This window comes from Oreochromis niloticus, linkage group LG19 (assembly GCF_001858045.2).
Source record: "Oreochromis niloticus isolate F11D_XX linkage group LG19, O_niloticus_UMD_NMBU, whole genome shotgun sequence".
NCBI lineage: Eukaryota > Metazoa > Chordata > Actinopteri > Cichliformes > Cichlidae > Oreochromis > Oreochromis niloticus.
This window is the reverse complement of record NC_031983.2, coordinates 29655424-29672115: the sequence shown is the minus strand read 5'-3', so window position 1 is coordinate 29672115 and position 16692 is coordinate 29655424. Positions and strand designations below refer to the sequence as shown.

The 16692-nt window shown below is 46.3% G+C and overlaps 1 protein-coding gene across 1 annotated transcript in view; it reads right to left on the bottom strand.

Annotated features, from left to right (window-relative positions):
* Positions 1 to 1415: 1415 nt before the first annotated feature.
* The window catches only part of mipol1 (mirror-image polydactyly 1), a 60226-nt gene continuing 44949 nt past the window's right edge, over positions 1416 to 16692 (bottom strand). The window contains exons 12-13 of the mRNA XM_025900974.1: positions 4034 to 4207; positions 1416 to 1701 (exon numbers count right to left, since the gene is read on the bottom strand). Coding sequence (XP_025756759.1) covers positions 1635 to 1701; positions 4034 to 4207 — 241 coding nt within the window. The 3' untranslated portion in view covers positions 1416 to 1634. The remainder of the gene's footprint in view (positions 1702 to 4033; positions 4208 to 16692) is intronic.

Genomic DNA, 16692 nt, shown 5'->3' with positions numbered 1-16692 from the left:
CCCACCTTTACACTGGGACATGAATGCAGCTTAGATTTGTGGATCTCTGCTAAGATGGCAGCGTGGTTTGTGGACATCGGGCACACGTATATAAAGTGTGTGTCAGTGTGTGAGTCAGAGGCATGTTGGTGTAGTTTTAGATGTTTGTGCGTACAAGAAAGTGTTTGAATGTGAAAACGATGAACCTGAACTTAAACTGTGCCTAGATAATCAGTATTTGTTCATGTTTGCATGTACACATTTGTAAAATAGTTTGACATGAGCTCAGACTGCTCCATGTTTGTGTGTGGATCAGAGCACACACACAATAAACCGCAAGTCCTCCGCTGTGACACACAAATCCCTGCACACGTCTGTCAATCTGAGTTTACACTTGTGGATTGTATCGTAACACTATCTCCGTGCCTGTGCAACGAGTCCAGTAGTGAAATCTCCTCACTGCTAAATATTTCACAGTTAGTGGAATTAGAATAAAGTGGAAGTGACTGGGAACGACAGCAGTTCAGGCACGACGCGGTCGGCCACGTAAAATGAGCAGGTCGGCAGATGCTGAGGATCACGGTGCTCAGAGGTCTCTGACTTTCTGGAGAGTTAATCGCTACAGTTCTCCAAACTTCACGTGGCCTTCGGGTGAGCTCAAAAACAGCACGCAGAGAGTTTCACTGAATGGGTTTCCATGGCGACCAGCTGCATTCAAGCCTTATATCAACGCAAGGCATCAGACAGAGCGGAGCAAAGCACGCTGCCGCTGGACTCTAGAGCAGTGGTCTCTGGAACGACCAATCAGAGTCTGTGTTTGGTGGTTGCCAGGAACGGTACTGGTCCAACTGCACTGTGCCAGGTGTAAAGTTTGGTGGAGGTGGGGTGATGGTGCGGGGCGTAGCAGGACGCCTCCTCGGTCAGGAGAGCTCAGAATACTGAAGTATTGTGATATAATTAGACTCTTGTGTATAAACCGCCGCCCCTCTTGTAAGGGGGTGTGATTTATCTTTTAGATGAGTATTGTCTTGTTTCTTCTAACATGCTTACTGTGGCTGAGCGCTCTGCACTGACCCTTGACTGCTGGTTTATGCACAAAGGGCAAAAAAGAACCTTGAACCTTGACGGAGTGACAGAAGAAGAAGAGCGTGCTCAGGGCGCCGTGTGACCGAGTCGGGAAACTTGTCAAAGTTAAATTTTAATTAGAAGTTTTGACAACACAAAGTCAGAGCGGCTTCATCGCGGTTGTCACGGTGATCCTCAGAAATGAAAGCGAGCAGAGATTCAGTTTAAAACAGGCGAATTTAAGAAGAACCTTAAATCAACACAAGAACTAAAAGACACTGATCTCCAATTAAAGACCCTGGGGGGAGGGGCAGGGCTCTCCGAAACTCCACGATCAACCAATCGACCAATAAACCGTCAGGAAACAGAAATTATGCCATCACCGTTTTATTAAACAACAAAAAACATTTGATTGATTTTAAAACGTCCGAACAACAAAAATGTTTGATTGAGAGAAAAATTTCTTTCATGATTCCGGAAAGTTTGAAGCTTCTCTGGGTTTTAGAGCCGAAGCTAAGAAGATGAAAAGGAAACTCATCATCATGGTCACCGAGCTGCTGCTGTCTTCACCGATCAGGACATCAGGCCGCTCAGATGACAGCGCGGACACTTCCTGTTCCGACTTTCTTCCTCAGCACCTCGACCAGACGCTCCAATCTGAGGAGAAAGATTTCCCGGTTAGTGACGCTGAACTCTGATGTTCTCCGACGAGAGTTTGTAAAAGCTCGATGATGATGATGGCGGTGATCCTCTGTCTGTGGCCGCCGCTCTGATGCTGTGACCTAGTGTGGAGTTTTCTGACTAACGGGAGGAAATAATGAGGAAAGTGAGAGGAAGATGAAATGTGTGCGTGTGTGTGTGTGTGGGGGGGGGTGGTCGACCTGAATGACTTTCCAGTAGTCAGTGATGCTCTCTCTCTCTCTCTCTCTCTCTCTCTAAATCAAATTAAACTTCCCTCTGTAATACCCCCACCCCCCCACCCAGAGCAAATATTCCTCTCCGCTGTTCAGAAACTTGGGAGGCTCTTCAGCGCCGCGCGCCCCCCCGCTGGCAGCCAAATTAGAGCAGAAAGCCGCGGGTTTGAGCCCAGGAGGACAGCGCGGGACGCAGACGGACGACTTAAGCTGCTTTCATCATGAATCTCATCCCTTCATCTTCAACTGATGAGCCGCCGCGCCGCAGCAGAAGAAGAAGTCACGTTATCCGGCGTCGGAGCGCCATCCTGCAGGAGCGGGAATCTGACGGATTAATTCTCCTCATCGGCTCGCTGCAGACACTCGCACAACCTCATCCGCTGAATATGAATCATCACACCAAATCTCCTTAGTCCCACACGCTTAACCGGTCTTTGAACGCCTCCCGGAGTCTGTGAGACAGTTTCCGAGGCAACGTCACCGATCGGTCACTGTGCTCTCGCCGGATTCCAGATGTCCAGAGAACCAGCTTATCGATCTGCACAGGAGATCAGTGAGCCAATGAACAGGTGAGAAGGTTTGCACCTGGATAACATCTGTCAGGAGAAATCAAACATCTGGCTTTCTCTAGGAGTTAGGACCTCGCCTTGTCCCCTGACCTCTGACCCTCAGGCCCAGTTATTTCCCGATCGATCGGCTCAGATCGTCGGCCTGTTTCAGGCTCTCGGCTCCTGCTGTTGATGAAGAGCAGTGCTGAGATAAAATCTCCTCAGACTGAAGAACATTTATTCAGACGTTGCTGCTAATTTAAACCTCAGCGGGTTTCAGGGTCCTAAGAACTTTTATTTGTGGAGCTGCAACGGTCTGATGTAAACCAGGAGACTCGCCAGGAGCCTGAAAGCGTCCGAGCAACTCTGATTAAATTCATCATTCTTGCCGACCTGTCCCACAGAGCTCTGAGGGTCCAGTACCTGCCCGTCACACCTGTGGGCCACAAACAATAGCTCACCTGATGTTTCCTGACAGCTGCGAGGCATTACCGTCATCACTTGAGTAATCATTATGAATAATACATAAAGTGATGTTTCAGAGCTCCGTGTGCACCGCTGGCAGGCTGTCTGCACAGTTCTCTGTGACGACATCAAACAAAATAAACTTTATTAATCCGACAGCTGGACGTTCTTTAGGTAAACTTTATCTCTGCGTGAAACATGACTGACACCGTCAGCTCGCCATGAAACGCCACCACCGTGTCTCCACCCGTCACTTCTGCTCCTTTACATTAAATCATTAGAAATGAGCCGGGCACCGCTTTGAAGGCTCAAGGAGAAAACCTCGCCGTCCTCACAGCCGAGGGACATCTGCACGTAGAAAAACTTCTTCAGGCTTGCCAGGCCGAACCCCAGAGGTCTGAGTTTGGTTCCTGTCATCATAAAAATCCTCTCCCACAGTCTGCAGAGACTCTTCAGGTCTTCAAAGCTGCCGTTCTCAGTTCAGTCTGCAGTAAAATCGGCTCTCTGGACCTAAAACTGGGCTGAAGCTACGCTGCAGATTCTCTCGATTTTCATTCCTCTGTTTTTGTTCTTCTTCTGAGCAGCAGTGTGTGATTTATTACTGTGTGATGAAGAGGAGCAGTGCTCTAACGTTACAGCTACTGTGACGCAACAAACGGGTAAAACTGATTTTCACGTCAACCTTAAAAAAAAAATCACGATTTGATTCATTTGAAGAACTGTCAGATTTACTCTGATACAGACACAACGACGCCGCTGCGTCTGCGGCGCGTCGGCAGCTTTATGAGCAGAACCGAAACACCAGTCAGCCACAACATTAGGACCACGTTCCTAATATTGTGTCGGCCCCCCCCAACGTGGTGGCATGTCACACGCAGCCGGTGGCGGCTGTTTTCTGTTCTCCTGTAAACTCTGAGCTGATTGATGACTTAGCGTTACATCACAGAGTGTTTCTGTTGTCATGGCGATAGGAGCAGAACAGACAAACATATTACACATGTCTTCAGCAGCAGCAGCCAATCAGAACAGAGAATGCAACAAACAGGAAGGGAAGGTTCTGACCTGCGCACTTGCTCGGTGGCCTCTCTCTCTGCCTCCTGGCAGCGCTGAAGCTCCGCCTCCACGCTCTGCTTCTCCTTCATCAGCTGCTGCAGCTTATCCATCAGGGGTGGGGCCTCAGGAGAGACGCTATCAGCTCGCAAAGAGGGCTGGGAGGGTGGGGCTAAGTCCTGAGATCTGAGAGGGGAAGAGGAGGACGTTCCTGTTAAACTGACTGAGCTGTCAGAGTGCATGCTGGGAAAAAACGGGTTTATTATATATTTATTTTATATTTTCAGAAACTTAAAAATATGAAAACGATTTTTTATAATACCTAAATAAAACAAATTGGCTAACAGGTAAAAAAGTGATGAAGAACCAGTGAGCTTCCTCACATTCACACAGTAAACACTCAGGGAAACAGACGTCAACCAGCAGTTTATTTAAAAAGTATTTAAATAAAAATGATTCAAAGGCGACGACGTGACGTGAGCTGCAGCACATCAACAGGTATTATTGATTATTATTGATGATCACTGATCCTCAGACGGCTGTAACTTTAAACCTGCTGTGATCGTCAGCGCGAAGCAGCTGATAGATAATCGATCGGTGGGATATTGATAGGTGCTGAGTGGGGTTAGGTTAATTAAAGGTAAACAGACAGGTCAGAGGCAGTGTTGGGCAAGTTACTTTGAAAAAGTAGTTAATTATAGTTACTAGTTACTTCTTCAAAAAAGTAACTGAGTTGGTAACTGAGTTACAAGATTCTAAAAGTAATTAATTACTTGAAAAGTAACTATTGAGTTACTTTAAAAAAAGAGTTTAACCATCAGGGTTCCAGGGTATAATTGGCCATTTTTAACTACTTTTGATTTTCACTCCACATTTTACCTTTAAAAACTATTTGCTTTGCCTTGTTTGGTATCATCCTTTTCAGCACAACCTCACGTGTCTGAATTTACAGTCATGTTTTCATTTTGACATACTGTACTAACACAATTGATCTAAAATCAGACAAAAAGCATAAAATCTGAGTAGAAAAAGTTATTTTTTACTGTAACAACCACAAACATGTTTAATGAATCCTATTTCATAACTTTAAATGCAAATATTAATTGTCAATTTTAAAATCATATGCACAAGTTTTGCAAACAACAAATTTATTTGCATCCATTTACATTTTATCCTTTTTAAAAATAACCATTTCAAACTATTTACAGAACAATCAGCTGTTCTTCAATAAGATGCCACACAAATTATTTGTGCCACTCCAAAAAAATAATTTCTGTCCACTATAAAGGAGAACATCACAGCCTGATACCTGCAGGTCTGACAGCAGCAGGTGTATCACTGCTGTTTCTACCTGGAGACAGCAGTCGCCTCATTGTTCTGACACACAACACAAAACTATCCACAACACTACACACTAACTACACAAGACAACACATTAACTACACACAACAAACACGCTAAACGTCACAAATCTCACATCTCAAAACTCGCTCTCTCTCTCGCCGTCACTCCTAAAACTTCCCCCTCTCCCTGAACAACCAAATGTCACGCTGCCATATCGTTTTTTGATTGGTCGACATGGTGCATTCTTCCACCAACACGAAATGGCTTTTTTTTTTGGTTTGTTTGTTTTTATTTTCTGCTCATAAGCAAAGAGTGCCCGCTAGCGCCGTCCTTAGACAGTAAACGTGACGAAACTATTCAGGAAAAACACACGTATATATTGTTTATCATGACTCTGGTTTTACGTGGCCTATCAACACAGTTTATAAACTGGTATATATCACCTTGTTGCTTTGTCTTTAAGTGGTCATGTGATTGTCTTACCACGACTACTTTATTCTTCCTCAGTCAAACAGCAGCACTCATGCGATTGTTTTGCCCCCTGAGCTCCAGGTGTTGTGCTAGACAGTGATCGTGATTACCGTCCGCGGGAGCGCGCAGCTGCTTAAAGCTGTAGCGCCCAGATTACTTACAGCTACTTCCTACTGATATAAGATGCGGTAAGCTGAACACAGCTTCAACCGTCTGTTTGTTGAAAAATAGTAACGCGACCGCATTTTCTTGTTAGTAATGGTAACGGCGTTGTAACGATAGAAATAGTAATTAGTTAGATTACTCGTTACTGAAAAAAGTAACACCGTTACTTGTAACGCCGTCATTCCCATCACTGGTCAGAGGTCAAAGTTCAGACCAAATTAGAAACAGGACACTTTAAAAACAGACGTAAAGAGAGGAACCAACAGCATCATCATCATCAGGACCTTCAGTAACTTTCAGCAGTTTTCTGATCCTCGTGCCGCGTCTGACATTTTCTGACTTCATCACACTCGACCGCTTCAATTCCGTCTTTGAAACTTTTGTTTTCCATGTTGGAGCAGGACATCCTAAAACTTTAATTTATGGTTCAGCAGAGCTCGTCTAAATCCATAAAACTGAATGAAAGGAATACAGGAATACAATACATACATACAGTGTTAATATCTGAGAATATATTAGCGATAAGCACTGTTTGAAACATTTAAAGTCCCACGAGTAAACACACAAAGTCAAACGCTGATGAGCGGTCACAGACGCTGCTGCACCTCGTCCGAGAGTCTGCAGAAACCATTCCTGAATCTCAGACATCAACGCGCTGACATCAGCAAGAGACATCTCTCAAACTTCATGGTGACAAAGCAGACACATGACGTCACGCAATATTACATCAAAGGCACGAACACAAACGGACATTTCCGGGCCGCGCAGGACGAAAACACGTCCAACGGGAAAAGAAGAAAGCGCACTCCGTCTCACTTTTTTATACACACAAAAAAAATAATTTGATTCTCAGCAGGTTTTAAAAATAAGTCAGTACAACCTCACACAAGCAACATATCACTTATTACTGGGTATCCTCACTAATTTCTATAAGTGATTCTGATTCAGCTTGGACTCGGTCAGAAATATTATAACTCTGATCATTTATCATTACTGACACTGTGAGACTTCATCAGAAGTGTGAGCATCACAGCCGAGGCCTTTGTGTCAAAGTAACTGAGGATAAAACAGAAAAACATGATGCAGATTTTCCTGGCCTGGCTTTTTCTGTCAGATAACCTTAAAATAACCTCTTGCTAATCCAAGATGGCGCCACGGTAGGCAGCCTGTTTCCTCAGCTCCCAGCTTTTTCCTTTTCCTTTCTCTTTTTCTTGTGCTTTAAGCTTTTTTTACCCGACACTCTTGGTCGTGTTTTATTTGTTGTGCAACGGGACATGGACCCACAAATTTTCGTGAGAGTAGTAGTATGTCTTCTACTCTTTTTGGGACTTTTTACCACCACTTGTGGAGAACCTGTAAGCCAAGCCATTGTTTACAGTAGGGAGCAGCTGCTAGCACTATGCAACAGGAAAGTACTCCCGGAGGAGCGACCCAAGATTCCGAAGGAATTACGACGTTGGAGGAGGGGACGCAGGGCTGGAGTGAAGTACCAGGAAAGAAGGAGATGGTACAAACCAAGCATTCCATCCATTCTCATGGGTAATGTAAGATCTTTACCCAACAAGATGGAAGAGCTAATTGCGCTAACCAGACTGCAGTGGGAGTACAAACAGAGCAGCCTCCTCCTGTTCACTGAGACATGGCTCACGGACCACACACCGGACTCTGTCATAACTCTGGAGGGCTTTCAACTGGTTAGAGCGGACCAAAATGCAATGGAGAGTGGTAAGAGGAGAGGTGGGGGACTAGCAATGTATGTCAATGAGAGATGGTGTAACCCGGGGCACATCACTGTGAAGGAACAAAGCTGTACCAAAGACATTGAACTGTTGGCAGTTAGTGTCCGGCCATACCACCTGGCCAGGGAATTTTCACACGCTATTGTGCTGACTGTTTACATCCCACCCTCGGCCGACGCTACAGCAGCCTGTGAGTACATTCACTCCACCGTCTCTCAGCTACAGATGGAACATCCGCAGTCCCTCATTATTATTTCTGGGGACTTCAATCATGCCTCACTATCTGTCACTCTCCCTAACTTCTCCCAGTACGTTGACTGCCACACAAGGGACAGCAAAACCCTGGATCTATTGTTTGCCAACACAAAGCAGGCTTACAGTGCATCACCCCTTCCCCCGCTTGGCCACTCAGACCACAACCTGGTTCTTCTCCAGCCCACTTACACTCCTATGGTGAAAAGGAACCCCCCCGCGAAGAAGGTGATAAGGGTGTGGTCTGAGGAATGCACTGAGGCCCTAAAAGACTGTTTTGAATGCACAGACTGGCAGGAACTCTGCAAGCCTCAAGGTGAGGACATCGACGCCCTCACCCACTGCATCACGGACTACATTAATTTCTGTGTTGAGAACACTGTGCCTACCAAGAAGATACAGTGTTTCTCAAACAATAAACCGTGGGTCACCCCAGAGAACTGAAGGCCCTGCTGAACAAGAAGAAGAGTGCTTTCTGGTCGGGAGACAAGGAGGAACTTAAGAAAGTCCAAAAGGATCTTAAATACAAGATCCGAGAAGGCAAGGAGCGCTTCAGGAGGAAGATGGAAAACCAACTCCAACAGAAAAACGTCAGAGAAGTCTGGAGGAACATGAAAAAAATCTCTGGACACTTCCAGGACAATGGAGGAGCCACAGTGTCTGCTGGCCGGGGGTAGGCTAACGACTTGAATCTGTTTTTTAACAGATTTGACAATGGCCCACTTATCACCTCTCCCACCCCCCAGGTTCCATTAACCCCCTCCAGTTGCTGCCCCCCCTCCGGGTGCAATGCCATTGTCACCTGAGCTCTCTGCTTCACCCCTATCCACACAGCTACCCACAACAAAACCAGCCCCACCCCCCACTCCAGCCCAGCCTCACATCTACTTCACAGCTGATCAGGTGAGAAATCAGCTCAAGAGGACGAAGGCAAGGAAGGCAGCAGGTCCGGATGGAATCTGCTCCAGACTGCTCAGGGACTGTGCAGACCAGCTCTGTCAGGTGGCCCTGTACATCTTCAACCTGAGCCTGAGCCTGGAGAGGGTTCCTGAACTGTGGAAGACTTCCTGTGTGGTTCCGGTGCCAAAAATCGCACACCCCAGGGAGCCCAACCACTTCAGGCCTGTTGCCTTGACTTCTCATCTGATGAAGACCATGGAAAGGCTCATCCTGCACCACCTTCGGCCACTGGTGGGCTCAGTGATGGACCCTTTGCAGTTCGCCTACCGTTTTGGAATTGGGGTGGATGACGCTGTCATCTACCTGGTACACCGATCCCTCTCTCACCTAGAGCAGGCGGGGAGCACTGTGAGGATCATGTTTTTTGACTTCTCCAGTGCTTTCAACACCATCCAACCTGCACTACTGAGAGGGAAGCTGGAGGGAGCCAGAGTAGGCAAACAGCTGACTGCATGGACCATTGACTACCTTACCAACAGACCACAGTATGTGAGGCTCCATGACTGTGTGTCCGAGGTGGTAATCTGCTGCACGGGGGCACCACAGGGCACGGTTCTCTCACCTTTCCTGTTCAGCCTTTACACTTCAGACTTCTGTTATAATTCGGACGATTGCCATCTACAGAAGTTCTCAGATGATACAGCCATCATTGGATGCGTATCAGACGGGAATGATCAGGAGTACAGGGGGGTCATCAGTGACTTTGTTGGCTGGTGTGAGACCAACGTACTCCAAATCAACGCCGGCAAGACAAAGGAGATGATCATAGACTTCAGGAGGAAGTCACAACTTACAACACCGGTGAGCATCCAAGGGAAAGACATTGAGATAGTGGACTCTTATAAGTACCTGGGTGTTCACCTCAACAATAAACTGGACTGGACTACAAATACAGACATCCTGTATAAGAAGGGCCAGAGTCGACTCCACCTGCTGAGGAGACTGAGGTCCTTCGGAGTCTGCAGGACTCTGTTAAGGACATTCTATGACACTGTGGTAGCATCTGCCCTTTTCTGTGCAGTGGCCTGCTGGGGGAGTGGATGCACGGACAGGGACAGGAGCAGGATTGACAAACTGGTGCAGAGGTCTAGCTCCGTGCTGGGATGTCCCCTGGAGTCTGTGGGGGTGGTTGGTGAGAGGAGGATGTTAGTAAAGCTGACATCCATCATGAACAACCCACATCACCCACTGCATGAGTATGTGAGTGGGCTGAGCAGCTCCTTTAGTCAGAGACTGAAACACCCTCGGTGCAGGAAGGAGCGCTTTCGCAGATCATTCATCCCAACAGCAGTTAGACTCTATAAGTCCTCAATCACGATGTCATAAGTCACTGGACACTGTGAACATCCACGGTCACCACTTCATGCATAATGGACCTTCCATGTGTATGGACATGTGCAGGTATATATGTATGTATATTTAGTGTTTACATGTGTGTGTGTACATGTCTATAAATAGGAATAGTAGTGGTACAATAGCTATATCAAGCGATATAGTTTATGTCTTCCATATTTCCAACCATATCCATAATCACATACTGTGTATGCTACCATTGTATATAGTGTATTATCTTACTTTTTCATTGATTGTACTTATTTGTATTTTTTTTGTATTTCCTTCTGATATCTGTACCTGAGCTGAGGTGACGCAAAAATTTCCCCGTCGTGGGATCAATAAAGTCTTATCTTATCTTATCTTAAAATAAAACCATGAATCAACATGTGAACATGACCTGATGCTGCTGGAGTGACGCAGAGTTACAGAGGTTTGATTACAGACACAGCTGAGCAATCATTTGTAAAAGTTTAGATTTCTTGAGGCTTTGCTGTCAGAGGCCGACAGCACTGAACACAACAGCAGACTGGTGCGTGATAAGAAAAACAGAGATTTGATGGTCAACTGGTCTCTGAGTACACAGAGAGAGAGAGCTGTGCAGGAAGTGACAGCCAAAGTCAGAGGGAATTCATGACGATGTTTCTCAAACGTGAAGCGTAGTTTGATCTTCTTTTGCTGCAGGTTCAGTCAGTTTTGGTCAGAGAGACGAAACCTGCAGCTTCAGAATCGGTGAGCTGTTGGCTTCCAGCTCGACGGCGTGTCCGTGCCGTCAGGTGAACGATCCACGCTCTGTGTTTACGTCTTTGTGCAGAATCTGTTTACCTGCTCTCATTCACTGTTTCAGCTGTTTGGTGGTTGTTGAAATAGTTTTGTGAGCTCTAAGCTGAGATTCTGCCGTTTCCGATAAAATGCATTTATATTTAAAAATTGATTCGATGTCGCTTTATTCAAACTAAAATCGATTTTTAAACCCACCTGTAGTTTGGGCCATCAGCAAAGAAACCAGGTACACAAACACAGGCCTGACCTTTGACCTGCTCATATCTGTTTTATCTAACCCGGTCTGCACTGCTGAGGTTGGCGGCGTCTGATCAGGAGTAAGAGACTTGAAGCATAAATAACTATGTTTCAGTCTGAGGAAATCAGAAGGAATCACAGTCTGGATATTTTAAATCCATCCTCATGCTGGGACGCATTTCCTGTGATCTGACAGGATTGCTAACAACCTGCAGGCGACACAACATGAAAGAAACCCAACAGAAAGCATCAAAGAGGTCAGAGGGCGCAATTTCAGGCCCGGCCCTGAGGAGGAAATGCTCGGGCTGAGGCCCCGCTCGGTGGTCACAGCGAAGCGCTGCAGTAGCCCGAGTCAGAATAAAGATGAGCAGCGAGGCGTCCACGCTTGCCAAACTGTGAGTCTCCATAAATCATTAGGATTGATGGTAGACGCCTGCAGAGATGCCGGGGGGGGGGGGAATAAAAACTCAAATTTCCTGTGATTTTACTTCATTAAACCCTGTGTGTCTGTCTGTCTGTCTGTCTCTGTGGGGTCCTGGGTATTACAGCCTCAAAGTGGGGACGTTTTGTTTCTCACATGGGCTCGGAGCCGGTCTCAGTTCTGGTCCTGAGCAGTCTGAAGGCTCACAGCTGGATTTCTGAGCCCTGCAGGCTGACAGATGTGTGTCAGATGGTTTTTCATCAGTTTGTGGGTTAACGGGATTAGCAGGACGTCAGAAGAAGATTGACCTTTGAGCTGCTGGTCACATTCTGTGTTTGTTGTGTTACAGTTTCTGTTTATTCTCTATTGTTGGTGGTTTTTCTCAGGGTCTCCGTGCTGGTTTGATGCCCTCACAGGAGAGATGTTTGGTGATTGTTCAGTTTGCAGCCAATCAAAAAGCTGCACTTCAACCTCTGAACCAGGCACGTTCAGTCTGACGTATTAGTACCTCTGAGGAGGTGCTATAGTGTCAGAGAAGTTAAAAAAAAGTAGTGCAGACCGGGTTAGATAAAACAGATATGAGCAGGTCAAAGGTCAGGCCTGTGTTTGTGTACCTGGTTTCTTTGCTGATGGCCCAAACTACAGGTGGGTTTAAAAATCGATTTTAGTTTGAATAAAGCGACATCGAATCAATTTTTAAATATAAATGCATTTTATCGGAAACGGCAGAATCTCAGCTTAGAGCTCACAAAACTATTTCAACAACCACCAAACAGCTGAAACAGTGAATGAGAGCAGGTAAACAGATTCTGCACAAAGACGTAAACACAGAGCGTGGATCGTTCACCTGACGGCACGGACACGCCGTCGAGCTGGAAGCCAACAGCTCACCGATTCTGAAGCTGCAGGTTTCGTCTCTCTGACCAAAACTGACTGAACCTGCAGCAAAAGAAGATCAAACTACGCTTCACGTTTGAGAAACATCGTCATGAATTCCCTCTGACTTTGGCTGTCACTTCCTGCACAGCTCTCTCTCTCTGTGTACTCAGAGACCAGTTGACCATCAAATCTCTGTTTTTCTTATCACGCACCAGTCTGCTGTTGTGTTCAGTGCTGTCGGCCTCTGACAGCAAAGCCTCAAGAAATCTAAACTTTTACAAATGATTGCTCAGCTGTGTCTGTAATCAAACCTCTGTAACTCTGCGTCACTCCAGCAGCATCAGGTCATGTTCACATGTTGATTCATGGTTTTATTTTAAGGTTATCTGTTAGAAAAAGCCAGGCCAGGAAAATCTGCATCATGTTTTTTTGTTTTATCCTCAGTTACTTTGACACAAAGGCCTCGGCTGTGATGCTCACACCTCTGATGAAGTCTCACAGTGTCAGTAATGATAAATGATCAGAGTCCAAGCTGAATCAAATCGGTTATAGAAAACAAAATCGATACCCGGCCCGAGACCAAACTGAGGAAACACCATCTGTGCTTTCATACATGTGAAGGTCTCCATGTATGCTGATGTGCTTTTATATGGTCCTGAAAGCACAGACTGTGTGTTCTTCTTTAACAAAAGAAAAGTACAAGTCAAAGGCAGGAACATGTCTGCCAACTGATTTGGTCATCATTGAAATTAGAGTAAAAAAATTAGACAACAAAAATCTCATAACAATGTCAATGAGGCAAGTACAGAGAAACAGCTCAGAGCCATCATTTAAAGTCTGAACCAGTCGTGAGGCTTTGCACTTTATAGGTCTGAAGTTGTGCTTTGATATTTTCACAGTTTGGATTTACGAATGATCGTCATGTTACATTGCAAAGATAACACATAACGTAAACAAAGAACCACAAATTAACCTGAAAAATGTGATTTCAGAGCCACATTTGCTCCTCAACGCGGACACGTTATATATCAAAATGGGGACATTTTTGTCCTCACTGCAACAAATCTTGTGGTTTTAACATAAACGACCTCAGACTCCTATTATATCTGATAATTGTGGTCAAAACCTGAAGAGCAGGGTTTCTTTAAGCTGCGAATGTTTTGACATAATAGACAGACACAGTCACAGTCAGACTCCCACTACACTCAGCCAGTTAGGGACAAAACACAAAATATTCTTATTTGGGAATCTCCTTTTAAGAACATGTTTAAGTGGAAATAGACCCAACATAAATGTCACAAATATATATTTGAGTTTATTTTGGCTTCAAAGTGTCGAATTCCCATGGTCGGAGCAATCAGTCTAACTAGGCCTCCAACCTCAGCTTTGGGTGTCAGGGTGGTGCAGGATTACTGCTGTCAGGTCTTCTCTCTGGTTTGTGCAGTGAGCTCACAGCAGGGAGGCTTCAAACCCTCACAGGGCCATTCTGTGTGGACTCTGCATGTTAGCTTAAGTGTGAGCTAAATGAAGTTACATAGTTTGAAATCCACACTTTCAACACAAGTTGAAACGGAGGGTGGCTGCATCTTGTTCCTATGTCGACCCCAGAGGGTTAAAGTTGGAGTAGAGTTTATCCAGTAGGCTAACCCTTTTTGGATTTTGGAGAACGCTACTTTTAAGTTCACATGATTGTTAAAGAGCTTTTAGTGGTCAGTTACACAAAAGTGTTACACAACTAGTGTTTAACTTCTGTCACAAATATCTCTCTGCTGATAGGGTCAATGTTAGAGCAGATCAAACTCTGAATGTAAGCTAAGGATGCTCTTGAGTATCAATCCATAGGTAAAGCAGCCATGACAGATCATGAAGCATGTTTATCGTGTAAGTCTCCACAAAGAGGCGTGAACATCAGCACAGAAGTACAGGTCACATGATCACAGCCTGTTTTCTACCGAGAGAGCTAACAGTAGTGATCATCACGGCTGTGTACATTCCACCCGATGCCAACGTAAACATGGCGCTCTCCATCCTGCTGAACACCATTAACGAACAGCAGCAGGCCCACCCGGACGGTGTTCACATAATTACAGGTGACTTTAATAAGGCCAACATAAAGACTGTACTCCCAAAGTTCTATCAGCATGTCAAATGTCCCACCAGAGGAGAAAACACTCTAGATCATGTTTACTCCAACATCAAGCATGCATATAGAGCCATACCCCTCCCCCACCTCGGTCAGTCCGACCACCTCTCCCTCCTGCTCTCCCCAGCTTACACCCCCCTCAGGCGCAGTGCCAGGCCCACCACAAAGACTGTTACAACCTGGCCTGAAAATGCTCTCTCCAAACTACAGGACTGCTTCACAGAGACAGACTGGGACATATTTGAACACCAGGACCTAGAAACTTTCACAGGATCAGTACTGGACTACATCAAGTTCTGTACTGCAAATGTGACTGTGGACAAAAGCATTCGGGTTTTCCCAAACCAAAAACCCTGGATGACCAGCGAGGTCCGCTCACTCCTCAAAGCCCGCGATGCCGCCTTCAGGTCAGGTGACAGAGCTCTGTACAGGGCTGCTCGAGCTGACCTGAAAAGGGGGAGTAAAAAAGCCAAGACAGACCATAAAAGGAGCACAGAGTCCCACCTGTCCAGCAACAACACACAGGAGGTGTGGCAGGGAATGCAAGACATCATCAACCACAGAGGCAGCACTGCGAAAACAGAAAACCTGAGTGTGCAGCTGGCAGAGGAAATAAACAGCTTCTTCGCCCACTTTGAAACACCACAACAGCAGCACTCATCTGCTTCAGCCCTGCTCCCATCCTCACCCTCATCTTCACCAGACTCTTCAACCTCTCACTGGATCAGGCAGCCATCCCATCCTGTCTAAAATCAGCCACAATCATCCCAGTGCCGAAGAAGTCTCCCATCTCCAGCCTGAATGATTACCGCCCTGTGGCCCTCACACCGGTAATCATGAAATGCTTTGAGAGACTAGTCCTTCAGCACATCAAGGATTACCTCCCCCCAGAATTCGACCCCCACCAGTTTGCATACCATGCAAACAGATCCACAGAAGACGCCCTCGCCACAGCCCTCCACGCTGTGCTGAGTCACCTAGAGCAGCGGCAGAGCTACGTCCGAATGCTCTTCGTGGACTACAGCTCAGCCTTTAATAAAATCATCCCGGACATCCTCATCACCAAACTGGTCACTCTTGGCCTCCCTTCTCTCACATGTGCATGGATAAAGGACTTTCTCCCAAACCGGCCCCAGACTGTAAGACTCCGCCCTCATCTCTCCTCCACTCGCACACTGAGCACCGCCTCCCCACAGGGCTGTGTGCTGAGTCCCCTCCTGTATTCTCTCTACACCCACGACTGCAGTTCGACCCACAACAACAATCTCATCATCAAGTTTGCTGATGACACCACGGTAGTTGGACTCATCTCAAAGGGAGACGAGGCAGACTACAGAGAGGAAGTCCTGAAGTTGGCAGCATGGTGTTCAGAAAACAACCTGGCACTGAACACTAAGAAAACCAAAGAGCTCATTGTTGACTTCAGGAGACACAGCACTGACTTAGCCCCCCTCTACATCAACGGAGAGTGTGTGGAGAGGGTCCACACCTTCCGGTTCCTTGGTGTCCTCATCTCTGCTGACATCTCCTGGACAGACAACATCTCAGTGGTCGTCAAGAAGGCCCAACAGTGGCTGCACTTCCTGAGAGTCCTCAGGAAGTACAAGCTGAACTCCAACCTGCTGCTGACCTTCTACCGCTCGTCCATTGAGAGCCTGCTAACCTACTGCATCACGGTATGGTACAGCAGCTGCACCAAGGCGGATAGAGTGAGGCTTCAGAGTGTGGTCAAGACAGCACAAAAGATCATCGGCTGCCCTCTCCCCTCCCTGATGGACATTTATTCCTCCTGCTGCCTCAGCAGAGCAGCGAACATCATCAAGGACAGCTCCCACCCTGGTTTCAACATGTTCAGCCTGCTTCCCTCAGGGAAGCGCTACAGGTGCATCAACACAAAAACCCACAGACTCAAAAACAGTTTCTTCCCTAAAACTTCCCATAACCA